The sequence below is a fragment of the Raphanus sativus genome, chromosome 7, assembly GCF_000801105.2.
Source record: "Raphanus sativus cultivar WK10039 chromosome 7, ASM80110v3, whole genome shotgun sequence".
Taxonomy (NCBI): Eukaryota; Viridiplantae; Streptophyta; class Magnoliopsida; order Brassicales; family Brassicaceae; genus Raphanus; species Raphanus sativus.
The window spans coordinates 1963161-1978721 of NC_079517.1; the positions used below are offsets into that span (position 1 = coordinate 1963161).

At 37.9% G+C, this 15561-nt stretch overlaps 5 protein-coding genes and 1 long non-coding RNA gene across 6 annotated transcripts; 4 read left to right on the plus strand and 2 right to left on the minus strand.

Annotated features, from left to right (window-relative positions):
- On the plus strand, nucleotides 1–1790 carry LOC108815930 (zinc finger protein VAR3, chloroplastic). The gene is given in 6 exon segments (XM_056990648.1): nucleotides 1–435; nucleotides 512–641; nucleotides 731–786; nucleotides 890–1048; nucleotides 1050–1122; nucleotides 1124–1790. Coding segments are annotated over 6 exon segments (1401 nt in total). The 5' UTR covers nucleotides 1–64; the 3' UTR covers nucleotides 1736–1790.
- A 216-nt stretch (nucleotides 1791–2006) lies between these two features.
- On the plus strand, nucleotides 2007–3751 carry LOC108814111 (probable lysophospholipase BODYGUARD 4). The gene is made up of 4 exons (XM_018586605.2): nucleotides 2007–2510; nucleotides 2593–2924; nucleotides 3009–3196; nucleotides 3271–3751. Exons 1-4 carry the CDS (start codon nucleotides 2093–2095, stop codon nucleotides 3587–3589), a joined length of 1257 nt encoding a protein of 418 aa, XP_018442107.1. The 5' UTR covers nucleotides 2007–2092; the 3' UTR covers nucleotides 3590–3751.
- An 82-nt stretch (nucleotides 3752–3833) lies between these two features.
- LOC108814112 (NADH--cytochrome b5 reductase 1) lies at nucleotides 3834–5906 on the plus strand. The gene is made up of 9 exons (XM_018586606.2): nucleotides 3834–4079; nucleotides 4269–4410; nucleotides 4510–4600; nucleotides 4700–4777; nucleotides 4874–4954; nucleotides 5050–5139; nucleotides 5223–5288; nucleotides 5380–5466; nucleotides 5630–5906. Exons 1-9 carry the CDS (start codon nucleotides 3959–3961, stop codon nucleotides 5720–5722), a joined length of 849 nt encoding a protein of 282 aa, XP_018442108.2. The 5' UTR covers nucleotides 3834–3958; the 3' UTR covers nucleotides 5723–5906.
- A 2265-nt stretch (nucleotides 5907–8171) lies between these two features.
- On the plus strand, nucleotides 8172–10063 carry LOC108818195 (AAA-ATPase At5g17760). Its single transcript, XM_018591092.2, has 2 exons — nucleotides 8172–9267; nucleotides 9392–10063. Exons 1-2 carry the CDS (start codon nucleotides 8242–8244, stop codon nucleotides 9902–9904), a joined length of 1539 nt encoding a protein of 512 aa, XP_018446594.1. The 5' UTR covers nucleotides 8172–8241; the 3' UTR covers nucleotides 9905–10063.
- Nucleotides 10064–10550: 487 nt separating this feature from the next.
- LOC108816529 (probable lysophospholipase BODYGUARD 5) lies at nucleotides 10551–14575 on the minus strand. The gene is made up of 5 exons (XM_018589101.2): nucleotides 14204–14575; nucleotides 11750–11875; nucleotides 11325–11671; nucleotides 11028–11221; nucleotides 10551–10948 (listed from the first exon to the last, which is right to left on the minus strand). The coding sequence occupies exons 1-5, from the start codon at nucleotides 14514–14516 to the stop codon at nucleotides 10618–10620; spliced, it is 1311 nt and encodes a 436-aa protein (XP_018444603.1). The 5' UTR covers nucleotides 14517–14575; the 3' UTR covers nucleotides 10551–10617.
- LOC130497762 (uncharacterized) lies at nucleotides 12648–13000 on the minus strand. The gene is made up of 2 exons (XR_008936749.1): nucleotides 12868–13000; nucleotides 12648–12773 (listed from the first exon to the last, which is right to left on the minus strand). It is a non-coding gene; the product is annotated as an uncharacterized LOC130497762 (long non-coding RNA).
- Nucleotides 14576–15561: the final 986 nt, after the last annotated feature.

Below are 15561 nucleotides of genomic sequence, written 5' to 3' on the forward strand. Positions count from 1 at the left end.
TTTCACGGTTTACCGAGAAAATCTATATTCCGCCGAACAAAGTCACCGTCGAAGAGGAGAGAAGATGAACCACTCCACCAGATTCCTCTCCCTCTTTTCTCCTCCTATCTTACGTGCCCTCTTCATCGGCCCCTTAACCAAGCTCCGTCGTCTCCATGGACGTTCTCCGTTGTCTTTTCCGCTCCAGCGGTTCCATAGTCACTGAGTTCGTGTCTCCGTCTCCGTCTCCGTCTCTCTTCCTTCTCATCACCACCACCACCAGCTGCTCCCTGAATGGGCGGGGCTGATCAAATCTCTCTCCAAAGCTGGTTACTTTACAGCCTCAGCGCCAAGTTCCGGTTTTGAAAACGAGTTCTTTCCCGGTTTACCGGAAGAGCTCCTCCGTCAAGGTATTGCTTGCTTGCCTCTAGCTCGCGATCGTCCCGAGTTGCTTGAGTAAGTTTTAACTGCCGTTTCCATCTCGTTCAAAACTCTCATTTCGTTTCGAGTTCTCATGTCGATGTTTTATTAGAATGGTTTCGAGGAGAGACGTCCAAGTGGTGGTGGAGAATGTGAAGCCGTTACTGTTTAGGATTGTTCCTGATTCTCTCGAAAGGATGAGCCTTTACCTAACTAGTGTTGGTCCTCAGGGCATTGGTAAGGTATTAAAAAAAAAAGCTTACTCTTTTAGTATTTGGTGTTGAGATTGTGCCTTTGATTGAACTTTGCGAGAAATGTGAAATGCTTCCAGTGTGATGAAGCAAGACCAAAAAGACAGCTAACTGATAGTGAATGGGAGTGTCCCCAGTAAGCAACTTTTGCTTTTTTGTGTTTCTCTGTTTGCTTTATGGTTATTGAGACAACGAATGGTGAGTGTTAACTTTCTTTTTGGTTTGGTTTCACCCATCAGATGCGATTTCTACAATTGCGGGAGGAACATAGCCTGCTTAAGATGCGACTGCAAGCGACCAGGGGACTTCTCACTCACTTCAGCCGACTCTTCTCATTCCAGGGATGATCCTGAACTTGAGAGAAGAGTGGTGGAAAACGTAGAGAAAGCACAGAGGTGGTTCTGATGCAAAGAGTGTTTATAGTACAGATGAAGATTTCTCGGAGATTATGCCTTTGAGGAAAGGAGTGAATAAGATACGTTGTTAACACGAGAAAAACACCTCTTGAGAGAAGGTTGGCTAATGCTGAGAACAGTGTAGCTTCAGATGGAAACTCGAATAGGAGCCTGAATGAGATTCTCGGCTCTACATCATCCTCTTTGCCTTCTTCTTCCAGGAGGTTTGAATCTTCTCAGGTAGTTAACTCTGACTTTGTCCCGTTCGTGCCGGTGCCACTACCTTCCGATATGTTTGCCAAGAAGGCTGATAAGGAAGACACACAGATAAGAAATGCTTCTCAGGTAGTACAAAAAGAACCTTCAAGCAACAATCCTGAACCAGGGAAGGTAAGAAATGGAAAGAGCTTGGAGGGTTCGTTAGTGAAGGAGCTTGACATGTTGGACATGTCGGAGGAAGCTAAAGCAGAGAGATGTTTTAAGCGAGTGGCTGAGATTAAGAACATATCAGAGCTAAGTCACATCCCTGACGAAGATTTCCCGTCGATAATGCCAATGAGGAGAGGAGTGAATAGGTTTGTCGTCAGCAAAAGAAAAACTCCACTGCAACCGCGTTTAGCTTCTCAACGCCAACATAGAGACCCTCTTCCATTCACCTATTCTAATCCAGCTAGTAACAGAGATACATGAACTTTGTATAACACAACAATTTTGCAGTGTAATTTACAGGACCACAATTTTATTATTTATTACAAACTATGAGATTTATTATAAACAAAATTATTTAGAACATTTTCAACAAAACAAAAGAGTAAGCCCGAGACTAGAAGAAAGCATCAACCAATACCTTCATGTAATAAAACAATTAAGGTATAATGCAAAGAGCATCCTAACCAACACTTGAAGCCATTTAACCGATACGACGTCATTTCGATATAATAAAAGTCAAAGCTTCTTCTTCTCTCTTTTCGACGTGGCCTAACCATTTATCTCAAACTTCTCTGGCGCTCTAGATTCTCTCTCTCTCTCTCTCTCTCTGCTGCTTCCATGTCTTACCTCGCAATCTCCACGAAGAAATGGGCGAGACAATCCGGGACCGCCATTCACGCCGCTCTATCTTTCCTCGTCTTCTTCTTCCTCGACCTCGCCGACGCGATGCTCTGCGTCGTTTACGCGCTCCTCGACGAGTTTCTGGAGGGAAACTCCCAAAGCCGTTGTTACTGCGACGCGTCTCCTCGTACTACCACCGGTGAAAATGAGGTCTCAGAGACTTTGTTCGAGAGGACAAACGTTTTCCGGGGATTCGCGAGAAAGCTCAAGCTTTCCCGGAGAATGGAGAAGTCCGAAAAGACTCATCACGAGCCGGCGAATAGATGGTCAGATTGTGGATGTCAAACTTGCAGCTCGTGGACGAAGAAAGAAGATGGGAATCTTCACGTCGTAGTCAAAGATTCAACTCCTCAAGGTCAAATATTATTATTTAAAAATACGTTTTTTATATGTTTGCTTACGATTTTTTTTTCATGTTGGATTTAAAAAAAAAACAGAGGACTCTGTTCAAGAACCGTTGGAGAATGTAATATTCATACACGGTTTCATGGGTTCATCGCATTTCTGGACGGAGACTGTGTTCGAACACTTTAAGGAAGAACGTTACAGGCTCTTCGCGGTGGATCTTTTGGGATTCGGGGAGAGTCCTAAGCCAAGAGACAGTCTCTATACGTTGAGGGAACATGTGGAGACGATAGAGAGATCTGTCGTCAAGCCTTACCGGTTAGGTTCGTTTCACGTGGTTGCACATTCGATGGGGTGTTTGGTTGCTCTTGCTTTGGCTGCTAAACACTCAACCATCGTTAAATCGGTTACTATCGTCGCACCGGTGAGAGATTTCAGATTAGTTTTGTTTGTCTAATCTTTATGTTTCAATATAATTCGTGAGCTAATGTTTCTGTGAACAATTCAGCCTTATTTTCCTTCGTCACTTGAAGAATCAGTCTTGACTCGAATCGCTGGTAAGCGGCTTTGGCCGCCACTAGCGTTTGGTACTGCGGTCATGTCGTGGTATGAACATGTCGGTAGATGCGTTTGTTTCATAGTCTGCAAGCATCACAAGACATGGGAGTGGGTCATCAAGCTATGCACTGGTAAAAGGTAAAAAAAAACATTTCAACCGTTTTTGTTACTTTGTTTTGGTTTAAAGAATCAACACTTTTTATCTTTGTTAGGGAGATTCCTTGGAAGATAAAGGACATAACAAGACACACACATCACTCAGCATGGCATAGTATGCACAATGTCATCTGCGGTGGCTCCAAATTCGCGGATGAACATCTTGAAACCCTCGTAAACAACGGCGTTAAGATTCACTTGATGCAAGGCGATACTGATGAGCTCGTTCCTTTGCACTGCTCTGGAGACATGAAGAGGAATTTTCCGGCGGTGGAAGTCGAGATTGTTGTTGGTGCTGATCATGAGAGTGTTATAGGCGGTAGAAGAGAAGAGTTTGCTGAGAAATTGAAGAGCATTTGGTGTTCATGTAGATAAAGGTTCTAGTTAGATGAAACACACACGAGTCTTTTAACTCTTGAAACAACCCAATACCAATACAAAGTTCCTTGCAGAGTGAACTCTAAACGAACTGGAACTCCTGAACAACTCTCGAGATCTTGTACTGAAAGCAAAGAATGTATCCATTTTTTTTTTTTTAACTTGGGTCAAAATTAAATGTAATTAGATTATGGAATAATATTGCAAACAAAGGCAACTAATAACGGGATGGGGTTAGTTAGGTCTACCAGATCCCATCCCCCTCCTTTTTAATGGCGGAGATAACAAGCTAAAGAGACAGACTTTGCACCTCTTTCTTCTTCATTCTCTCTTTCCTTACTTTCATTTGCATCTTGGTTAAGAGCCATGGTGGATACAGAGTTCCTCCGAACCCTAGATCGTCAGATTCTCTTGGGTGTCTTCGTCGCTTTCGTCGCCGTCGGTGCCGGTGCTGCTTACTATCTCTCTTCCTCCAAAAAACGCAGAGGTTAACGCTCCCCAAATTCAAAACCTTTTCACTTTTCACAATGCGTATGAAACTTTTTGTGTAAGTTTAGGCAAAGATTTAGTTAGAATTTGTCCTTTTGGTAGGTTGTTAAAAATCGAGTCTTTTGTATAATTGTCTACTTGATTCAGCTAAAAGTCTTATGGGTTTTGTTGGATTATATATATACAGGGTGTTTGGATCCAGAGAACTTCAAGGATTTTAAGCTTGTTACGAAGCAACAGCTCAGTCACAATGTGGCTAAATTCGTGTTTGAGCTTCCAACTCCTACCTCCCTCTTGGGTCTTCCCATTGGTCAACACATCAGCTGCAGGTTCTGCTCTTCACAGTGAACATACTCATTTTTAAACTTTGAGGTTTTATAAAGCTTTGATGGATGTTGTGATGATATTATTTATGAATTTGTCTATAGGGGAAAGGATGCTCAAGGAGAGGATGTTATTAAGCCTTACACTCCCACAACCTTAGATTCTGACCTTGGACGTTTTGAACTTGTTATCAAGGTATATATATGCTTACTCTCTCACTCAGCTTCACTCGGTTTTTTGTTTTTTGTTATTCTCACTAACTCAACTATGAAAACCACGTTGCCAACTCTCTAGATGTATCCGCAAGGAAGGATGTCTCATCATTTCAGGGAGATGCGTGTTGGAGACCATCTTGCTGTCAAGGGACCAAAGGTTACTTACTTTATTTACTCAGATGTTATTACCATCAAATTTTGTTATTAAATAATTAAACTTTTCTATTTGTTTTGTTTACTTTGTACTTGCCAGGGTAGGTTCAAGTATCAGCCAGGTCAGTTTAGGGCATTTGGAATGCTTGCTGGAGGTTCAGGCATCACTCCCATGTTCCAAGTATGTCTCTGTTACATTTTCGTGTTTAATATCGTTTTCTAAAGCCATTTTGTATATGTTTTAAACCACGTTTTATTTTTCACTTATCTTGAAAGGTGGCAAGAGCAATTCTAGAAAACCCAACAGACAAGACAAAGGTGCACCTCGTTTACGCCAATGTCACATACGAAGACATTCTCTTAAAGGTGAAAGAGTCGAGAACAAAACATTGTGTATCCATAGACTGTTTAAAAACTCTAAATATTACGTGATTCAATACTTCTTTCAGGAAGAATTGGAGAGTCTTACATCCAATTACCCAGACCAGTTCAAAATCTACTATGTTCTGAACCAGGTTAGCCACCAAAATCCAAATGTCTTGTCGTTCCTCTAGAGTAGCTCTTTTTTGATGCTTTTGGTTCAATCTTGTGTGGCAATATGATTAGCCTCCAGAAACATGGGATGGTGGTGTTGGATTTGTATCTAAGGAAATGATTCAGGCCCACTGCCCTGCACCAGCATCTGATATTCAGGTAACAAACCTTTTCCCTTTGCTACTTGATCTTGAACATACCACAGTCATCATCACTGTTCCCAACTCTTAATCTTTATTTGAAACAAAACGAAGAAACGCTGCAAGTGAATGAAACATTTTGAGTGATGAACACTGGGTTGGTGTATTTGTTTGAATTGCAGATCCTGAGATGTGGACCACCGCCGATGAACAAGGCCATGGCTGCAAACCTTGAAGCTCTTGGTTACTCTCCAGAGATGCAGTTCCAGTTCTGATCCAAATTGCTTCTTACACAAAATGGAAAAAAAAACTCGTTTCTCTGATCAATAATGATAGTTTCGCTGTCTTAATTGAGTGAGAGTTGTTGTTTCTATTAGAAGCTTCATAAACCATTGTGTTTGTTTGACGGTTTGTTATCTCGTTGGATTCTTATTTATTGGTTAAAGATTTGGTTAGGCATGTGGTTTACGTATACCGGTTTGGTTTTTGGTATTCGTATAAAGACTTGATAGTGACATGGACATCGACACCAACATGACCTACCCTATATGTTTGTTTTGGTCCGTAGCAATCAATTTGGGCGACTGGCCCTACTACTATGCATGCATGAATCATGAGTCACTTTGATAGCATTTGCTATAAAAAGTACTGATTGAAATTGATTTTTTTTGGCGAAAAATTATTATTATAAAGAACAATTATTTTGTTCTTTTCAAACACTTTATGAATAGTAGAATACTTTTATGAAGTTATTCCTCTGTTTTTAGTTAAAAATGTACACATCGTTTCAAAAAATGAAGTGAAAGATGTTCCAATAAGTAGTTAATAAATTGCAAACCATGTAAATATCATTTTTGTTAAGAATGTATTATATCATTCAAAAAATAAAGTGGATGTGAATGTGTTACAAAAGTTTAATAAAGTATTTCCTTCTCTCATCATCAGCATCATCTAACCAAACTTTTATCTTGACATCATAGTCATACTACTAGCGACATTATAAAATGAAATGTTGGTGAACGATGAATAATGCTTGGTTATTGAGAGAATTGAAGAAAATGTTTTATATAAACTTACTTTTGAAGTATTGGTGAACGATAGAGAACTTTGCGTGGTTTCGATATTGTTAAAGCATGCTCTGATATTAAAGTAGGTACGCAACGGTCCAAAAAGAAAGATGAGCTCATGACTCAGTAGTACACTTACTTTTCTCTTCTTGGTTATGAATCACATTATCCATCCATACTCTGACACGTACCTCTTCCTCTTACATTTCTTTACTGATGGAATTACAACACGCAATAACAAGTCCCACATGCCACATCGCGACAACGTAGCACATCTTTTGCTTTCTGGTCTTTTATGGGTCAATCATCAAATGTCATGAATACAAATGTTAAAAAAAGTTAAAATCCACCATAGATAGTTACTGTAATATCCAAACTTATTAACATATGAACATCTCCAAAACTGTTATCCAAGGCCAAAAGTATCAGCCGGCCTAATAGGTTTTGCTATTGGTAGAAATGACTTAAAAGATAATAGAAGTTTTGGGTTGTTTTGGTATATATTCTTACAAGTCATCATCCACCTGAACAAAGTAAGCAAATTAAATCCAATATGTATAACCGATATAATACTAATTACCGTAAGTTTGTTATCATATAACTACAATTAATAAAGTTTTCTGTGAAGCCGCAAACATTTCCAACATAACAACTAAACAAGGATGTTCATATATCACTCTCACCAAACAAGAAAACAGAACAGAAAACTTCCCTTTTCGTGATTAGTAGAACTTTTTTTTTGTTAACATTTATTGAATCTACGTGGAAACATTTATTAATATGAATATTTATACATGATGCATGTATCATATTCATTTTTCTATGTATAATACTGATGTTGTCGTCATCTTGTATGATGCATGCCGATTAGACTATTCACTTGCGTATGATTAGATAACTTTCTTTGTTCACAGTATACGTACATGGTTTGTGACATATCACAAAAGAAGTTATATCACATTATCGATAAGTAACGATGAAACAAATCCAAACTAATCAATTTAAGGGTTTTGAACCGCGTTACATAAAAAATACTCCCTCTGTTTTTTAAAGATGTATGTTTTGGAGTTTTCACACATATTAAGAAAACACATTAATCATGCATTGTTTTTAGAAAATATCAAATTTCAATGCATTTTAACCAATAGTCTTTCAATAAATTCAATTAATTTTATTGAAAATTGCAATTTTTATATAGAAAACATAAAAAATACATCTTTTTGAAACAAATATTTTTTCCAGAACATCCATCTTTTAAAAACAGAGGGAGTAGTTAAGGTATCAAATCTGAAAACAAACTACAAGAGATTCCATCCATCCCTACATTTCAATTTTTTTTAAGTCTTGATTGGTCAAGCAATAAATATTAAAGAAAGACCTTTCATATGAGTTAAAATAGGAAAAAGATGGTCATACTCTTCGTGGAAAGAGACGTGGAAAATTACCAAGAGTCTCTTTTGTCATCTCTCTACTTTTTTATTTATTTCATTTTGCCATTTTAGGGGTCACTTTCATACACACATCCATTGAATTAAGACAATGAGATCTTAAGTGTTAAGAGGACTAATACTGTCTTTCAAGTGTTAAGAGGACTAATAACGTCTTTTAACCCCAAGCGTAACCTTCTGCCTTAAGCTTCTCTCCTTCTTTATATATCTCTTTTAACCTCATTTTCACTCTCTCCATCTTATTCAACAAACACAACAGTAGAAACAGAGAGAGATACGATGTTTTTCTCAAAGGATCTTCCCTCACCTACATCGATCTTCACAGCGTACGCATCAATGGCGGGTTACATGATGATGATACGATCAATGGCTCACGAGCTCATCCCAGCACCGATCCAAGAGTTCATCTACTCTTCTCTCCGGTCTCTGTTCCACCGCTCTTCCTCCACGACTCTGACTCTAACCATCGACGATGACAACATGGGCATGAGCAACGAGATCTACCGAGCAGCTCAGACTTACCTCTCCACCAAGATCAGTCCGGACGCGATCAGGCTCAGAATCAGCAAAGGGCACAAAGACAAACACGTCAACCTCTTCCTCAGCGACGGTGAGATCGTCACCGACGTGTACCAAGACGTGGAGCTTAAATGGATATTCGTCACAGACGGAGGCGGAGACAAGAAAACCGCCGGCGGTGGTGGAGGCGGCAGAAGAAGAGGAGGCGGCGGAGGGAGGAGGAGCCCTGTGGACGACGACGGTAAGAGCGAGTACTTCGAGCTGAGTTTCGACAAGAAGCACAAAGACTTGATCCTCAACTCTTACATCCCTCACGTAGAGACCAAAGCCAAAGAGATACGAGACGAGAGGAGGATCCTGATGCTGCATTCTCTCAACTCCCTCCGGTGGGAGTCGGTCATCCTCGAGCACCCTTCCACCTTCGAGACGATGGCCATGGAGGATCAGCTCAAGCGTGACGTCATAGACGATCTTGATAGGTTCATTAGGAGGAAAGAGTTTTACAAGAGGGTGGGGAAAGCTTGGAAGAGGGGTTACTTGCTGTACGGGCCACCGGGTACCGGGAAGTCTAGTCTTGTCGCCGCCATGGCGAATTACCTCAAGTTTGATGTCTATGATCTTCAGCTGGCCAGCGTGATGCGTGACTCTGACCTGAGGAGGCTCTTGCTTGCGACGCGTAACCGCTCGATTCTTGTCATTGAAGATATCGACTGTGCGGTGGATTTGCCCAATAGAGTGGAGCAGCAACAGCCTGGTGGTGAAGGCAAGAACCGTGGCGAGTCTCAGGTTTGGTTCTGTCTCTACAGTTTTGGTACTTTAACCAAATCAAACCAAACCGAACCGAAATCAATACTAACTAGACTTTTTATTGGTGTATTTTTAATTGGTGTTTCTTTTCTCTTGTGGTTAGGGACCTTTGACGTTATCAGGGCTGCTGAATTTCATAGACGGGTTATGGTCAAGCTGTGGAGACGAGCGGATTATAATATTCACCACGAACCATAAAGACAGGCTTGACCCGGCCTTACTACGTCCTGGTCGTATGGACATGCACATTTACATGGGACATTGCACTTTCCAAGGATTCAAGACTCTGGCCTCGAACTATTTGGGCTTGAACGACACAACCACAATGCCACACCGTCTTTACCCGGAGATAGAGCGGCTGATGGAAGGGGATGTAATTACGCCGGCACAAGTGGCAGAGGAGCTGATGAAAAGTGAGGATGCTGACATGGCGCTTGAGGGTTTGGTGAGTGTTTTAGAGAAGATGAGGTTTAAAGCTGCTGATGAATCGAGTCAGGTGATGGCTAAGAAGGAGGGTAGATTGGAGATGGATGAGATGACATTAAAGCGTGATGCTGAGGGTTCTCCGAGGAAGAACAGCAAAAAGATTAAGAAACTTGTTCTGTTTTGGACTTAAGACAGTGTGTTAGAAACTTTCTATGATCCAGTATTAGCTCAAATAAGAAAGATTATGAGGAAGACATAAATAGACCGAAGAGCCTTACTATTGTAAAAGTTAACAAGAAGGTTTGGAAATCTCTGATGATATGAATTAAGTGTTTTTTAAATTTCCTTATTTATTTTCTATATATTTAGGGTTGTGAATCGTTGTAGACCCACTAAGAAATATGGAACTTTATTTTTCTTCATAGAAATTGCTGATAATAATTGATAGTTTTGGAGGTACATTACTAAGAATGTTATACAATGCACATTATTAATTTACCTATATGAAAAAAAATGTTTGAATGTTAAATAAGGTGTGGTTCGCCGTATTTAACATTTGGCTTTTCTAATAAAGTGTGGTTCACTTGATCATTAAAACGGAAGATCATGTGACTAAAATACATGTGTTAGTGCTTGAGATATCCTATGTTCTGTTTTTACAAACTTATTATATTTCGAACAATAGTTACGTTTTTACGAACCTTTTTATGTATATATCTCTCGCTTTCACTTTCTCCTTCAACAACGACAACTGGATTAATACAAGGAAAAAAAAAATTTGTTTTTTTGTCACAAAAGGGACAATACACCTAACTAATTAGAAGAAGAAAAACTAAAATTTATTATAAATTTTAAATGCTTGAAGACTTTATTATAAATTTTAAATGTTTTAGATACTTCCTGCTAGTTTTGTTTCTTTCCGGAAGAAGCCCACAAGCTTACAAGATTTGCAACAAAGACCTCTTTTCTACTCATTATCACCGAACTATGATCAGTTCCGGCGATAACCTCAACTTCAACCTCGGGAAACTTGGCTTTCATGTTCCATAGACAATCAATAGGAACGGCAGCATCTTTGTCCCCATGCACCACACTGATTTTAACACCAGAGTTTATCAAACTTTCTAGGTGTTTATCCGTGAATTTCGCTCCACCGCATAACACATTATGCATGCTGTGCCACGATGACTGATGCGTGTGCTTGGTCAGTTCGGTTACCGCCATTGGTACTTTACTAAACATCGAAAAAACAGAACGTTTCAAAACCGGTTTCGTAAGAAACAAGCAATAGTCTTTAGTCATATTTATTATACCTTCTCCAAGTTATAATTTTGATGATCTTCTCCCATGTGCGGTGGTGCTTACAAACAATGAAACAAACACCACGTGCAATGTGTTCGTACCAAACCATCATCGCTGAGAAAAACGAAGTCGGTGGCCAGAGTTTCTTCTCGGCGATCACATCAAGAGCATCACAACTTGCTCCTTCTTTATCACCAAAGTACGGCTAAATCCAAAAATAAAAATTAAAAAATAACAAATTTCAGATAACGTTGTTTGGAAACGTGTTTTCTAGTTGAATCAGATTTTATTTAATCGGGAAAACTCACCGGAGCTACTAAGGCGACGGACTTGACACTGCCGGAGAATTTGGCAGCTAAGGCTACTGCAACGATGCTTCCCATGGAGTGTGCTACAACATGGAATGAAGTCAAATTGTATGGTAAAATAACCGATTTCTCGACCATTTCAACATGTTCTTTCAACGTATACCGACAGTCTCTAGGTTTTGGACTGTCTCCAAACCCTAGAAGATCGACCGCGAAGAATCTGTAGTTAGTTTTCTCGGTGGTCTCGGGTAGATATTTGAACACTGTGTTGGTCCAATACGATGAAGATGCTAAGATACCGTGTATGAATATAACGCTCTCTATCGGTTTGTTGCTCATCAATAAATCTGATAAAAACAAACATTTAACACGTTTTAAAAAAAAGATTTATCAACTTAAATGATCAAAGTTTAAATAACAATTACCCGGAGATACTGAAGGTTGCTTGACGATCACGTTAAGTTTATCGCTGTTAGTCCAAGAAACACAATTCTTGCAACCACAATCAGACCACCGGTTTGCAACCTCACGAGGGACTTTCTTCGGTTTCTCTGGAAAAAGGAAGTTTTTTTTTTTTTTTTGCTAAAATTTGGAATAATTAATAATAAGTTTTATATTGTTTTTAAAATCAATCAGTTTGTAGAATGACAACCGGAAACAAAATATTTGAAATATCTAAAAAGTCTAAGATTGGAAAAAGGAAGTTTCTCAGGAAAGTAGCGACACTAGTAAAAAAAAGTGCTACAGCCACGTTTTTTTTCGTAGCTATGATCCAATTTTCGTGGCTATATAGAAGAAATGCCACGAAATACTACGAAAATGAAGTCGTACGTATAGGGTCGTAGCAAAAATTGACCGTATCAGAAAATGTAGCAAGTTGCCACGATTTGCTACGGAATTTTCGTGACAGTAATTGCTATGTTTTGCTACGGAATTTTCGTGGCTAATCTAGCTACAATACCAATCGTAGCAAAACGTATCATTCCTAAAAAAAAATTTTAAAAAAAAATAAAAAAAAATTTACTAAATAAAAAATAAAATAATAATTTTATTAATTTAATTGATAAAATACAAATTATGAATATAGATATATATATTACATTTATATACACACAAATATATACACTGGCTCAACCACCGACTCCAGTCACTCCACCACCGGTTCCGCCACCGGCTTCACCACGGACACCTCCATTGCCTCAGGATACTACGCCAGAAGTGGCAAATCGATTCGTTGCTGGAGCCACAGATGTTACCGATGAAGGGACGCGTCACGCCTCCTCCGCCGTCACGCTTCTGCTGTCTCACTGTAGCTTCTTCTTCTTCAACCTTCAAGCCGGTTCTGCTCATGAGTTACGAGCCACCACCACCTGTCCTCCTCCATCAATCTCCTCTACCTCTTCTACCACTCCGCCGAGAAGCCCTGCAGGTGGCGTCGAGCAAGAAGACCTAAACATATCCAGAAGAAATAAACTGTTATGCCTGCTTCATTGTAACAAAATATAATGTAACGAGTTTAAGTAAAACAGAGCCAAACTATTACAGGTCAAGAGAAGGAATAGACAGAGAAGATATGGAAGTAAGGAGAAGAGAAGAGACTTGTAATCGTGTGAGAGAGAAAGAGACAGAGAAGAAAGATGAGGGAGGAAGAAACACAAAAATATTAATCTGGACCATTAGATTCAATCTAATCAACGGTTTAGATTGTGATCCTTCCACCATTATATTAACCAATAGGAGATGAGAAGGAGTTATCCATGTTTTTTGACATAGACCAATCACATTATTTTCTAACTTTTCCCTTATTTATTTGTTTTCCCTCATCGACTTTCAAAGATTCCCCCTCATTTCTTTTTTTTTTGTTCACTCATTTATTACTTATTTCAGAAAAAGAGTTTAATATTTGTATTGGGTATTTAAGGTGTATATATATATATATATATATATATATTAGTTTCAAAGTTTAGAGTTCTATTTAAAATTTGCATTTAAGAGTAATGTTTAATGTTTATGAAATAATGTTTGGAGTATGAAGTTTAGAGTAATTTTGATTTGCATTTTAAATTGTTTGAATTAAAATTTATGATTTACATGATTATGTATCAAGTTAATTAATGCTGATTTTTTTGTTGTTAAAAATTAAAAATTTACAAGTTTATGTTTTATGTTAGAGTTTCAAATCTAGGGTATAGGTTAAAGAATAAAGGTTTGTGTTTAAAAATTTATAATTTATGGTTTAAATTTTATGATTTGAGAATAAATTTTGAAAACACAAGATTTGTAATTTATCTTAAAGATTTGATTTTAAAGTTTGAAAATATTAGTTTTGGTGTTTGGATTAGGGTATAATGTTAGGGTTAGAGTGTATGGTGTGGATATAGTGTTTGAGGTTACTTTTGAGATTTGAAAGTAAAGTTTGAAAAAGATTAAATTTTGAGTTTAAGTTTTGAGATTTAAAATTAAAATAATAGTTTTAGGGTTTGTATTTAGAATTAAGGTTTTAAAATGTATATTTAGGGTTTAGGGATTCAAAATTTCGTGGCTATTCCTGGCAGAATCGTGGCAAATTTATAATAGCCATAAAATATTTCATAGCATAATCGTAGCAAAAAGATATTTTTTGTAAACTAGCTACGAATACAGTTACGATTTACTTCGTAGCAATGCTGCCACAAGAATTTCGTAGCAAAATCGTGGGTATTGTTTGCTACGTTTTGTTTCGTGGCAAGTTCGTAGCTTCTTTTGCTACGTTTCACGGACGAAAAGCCACATTCTTTATTTCGTAGCATTTCATAGCATTTTCGTAGCATTTTCAAATTTGCTACGAAATTTTCGTGGCAACTTCGTAGCTATGGCTAAGATTTTTACTAGTGCGATACCAATTTTCTTGGTGATCTCAGGGAGTTTTCTCGCAAACCGGAGAAAACCAGCTTCTCGGAAAACGTTTCTCCTACGGTAAAGAGTCTCGGACAAGTGTTGGTGGTCTTGAAGAAACTCGTATCCGGAGAACTCTGCTGTCTCTTGAGGGTTGTTGCATTGGCAGGACTCTAGTTTTTCTTCCATAACTTGGTCGAGGAATCTGAAAACGATGCAGAGAAAATTGTCGAGAAGGTCAAAAAGGAAGAAGACAGCCTTACTCGGAGCTCCGTTGATTACTGAAATACAGTTTTCTTGGAAGGTTGAAGCCATCATCGTAGCGACCTTTAGAGGGAGAAAGAGACTGTTGAGTGGTGAATGAAAAAAACATCTCTTAACACAGCGTTTTATAGACTTTAATTAGTGAGTAAAAATGTTAAACTGATAATTTTTTTATAGTAAGTTACTATTAGTTTTTTTTTGAAACTGAAGTTACTATAGTTGGTTGTGTGTATTTGAGCATTTTTTTTTTATTTTTTTTTCACGTAAAGTTCCTTCTCCAAAGATCGTGTTTATCTGTATAGTCGTCATCAACTCATGCAAGTGAATAACAAGAAAAGATCCTTAGGTACTATTTTACTTGTTTTTTATACAATAACATTTTTTAGTTAATTTTAATTAATGTTCATACACCCAAAGGTATAATTCTATTTCTATAAATTTGCCCTTCTGTTTAGAAGAATAATAGAGAAAACTAGAAAGCTAATGTAAAAATGGTTAATTAGGTGGAAATAAAATTTCAGGCAACTAAAGATAAATTTTGATCAAGTTGTTCTTAGTATATGACTCAAAGTGTACAAAAAGCAAAATAAAATTGATCAATGTTTAATTTTATTAATGCCTGAAATTCTGTTATACCTAATTGACAAATTTACAATGTTTTCTAGTATTTGTTTATTTATGTTATGACAAAAGTATAAAGTTATGGAAGTAAAAACAGACTTTTCTAGTGAATGATCATGATAAAAAATAAATTAAATTTAACAGTCTAAATTTTGTGGTCACAAAAGTCAAAGTTAAGACCCGACTTTTTTTTTTGAAACCTAAGTTAAGACCCGACTTATACATTCTGATTCTGTTATAAGTCTACTCAGGTGAACAAAATTAGTGTATGAGTGGATCACATGGAGACTTGATTATTTGATTAATCTAAAATCCTTTGAAGTATCTTAGAGATCTCCATCCCTTCTTGTTGTTGGTGAGCTGGAAAGCTCATGGTGCTAAGAAAAATAGTGTGATGAGTATGGCAATTTCAAAGAAAGAAGTCTAAGTCGTCTCAATAGAAGTATATTGTTCCCGTTACTGGTAGAAACTATCATGG

Excerpts from the sequence above, each read along its gene's own strand:
- LOC108814111 (XM_018586605.2), top strand. The coding sequence starts at position 2,093 with ATGTCTTACCTCGCAATCTCCACGAAGAAATGGGCGAGACAATCCGGG. Across the intron at positions 2,511-2,592 it reads CAAAGATTCAACTCCTCAAG|AGGACTCTGTTCAAGAACCG; the intron begins GTCAAATATTAT and ends AAAAAAAAACAG. Across the intron at positions 3,197-3,270 it reads AAGCTATGCACTGGTAAAAG|GGAGATTCCTTGGAAGATAA; the intron begins GTAAAAAAAAAC and ends TATCTTTGTTAG.
- LOC108814112 (XM_018586606.2), top strand. The coding sequence starts at position 3,959 with ATGGTGGATACAGAGTTCCTCCGAACCCTAGATCGTCAGATTCTCTTG. Across the intron at positions 4,601-4,699 it reads GTTTTGAACTTGTTATCAAG|ATGTATCCGCAAGGAAGGAT; the intron begins GTATATATATGC and ends CCAACTCTCTAG. Across the intron at positions 4,955-5,049 it reads GCATCACTCCCATGTTCCAA|GTGGCAAGAGCAATTCTAGA; the intron begins GTATGTCTCTGT and ends TTATCTTGAAAG.
- LOC108818195 (XM_018591092.2), top strand. The coding sequence starts at position 8,242 with ATGTTTTTCTCAAAGGATCTTCCCTCACCTACATCGATCTTCACAGCG. Across the intron at positions 9,268-9,391 it reads AGAACCGTGGCGAGTCTCAG|GGACCTTTGACGTTATCAGG; the intron begins GTTTGGTTCTGT and ends TCTTGTGGTTAG.
- LOC108816529 (XM_018589101.2), bottom strand. The coding sequence starts at position 14,516 with ATGATGGCTTCAACCTTCCAAGAAAACTGTATTTCAGTAATCAACGGA. Across the intron at positions 11,876-14,203 it reads TGAGATCACCAAGAAAATTG|AGAAACCGAAGAAAGTCCCT; the intron begins GTATCGCACTAG and ends TCCTTTTTCCAG. Across the intron at positions 10,949-11,027 it reads AAAATTATAACTTGGAGAAG|TAAAGTACCAATGGCGGTAA; the intron begins GTATAATAAATA and ends TTCGATGTTTAG.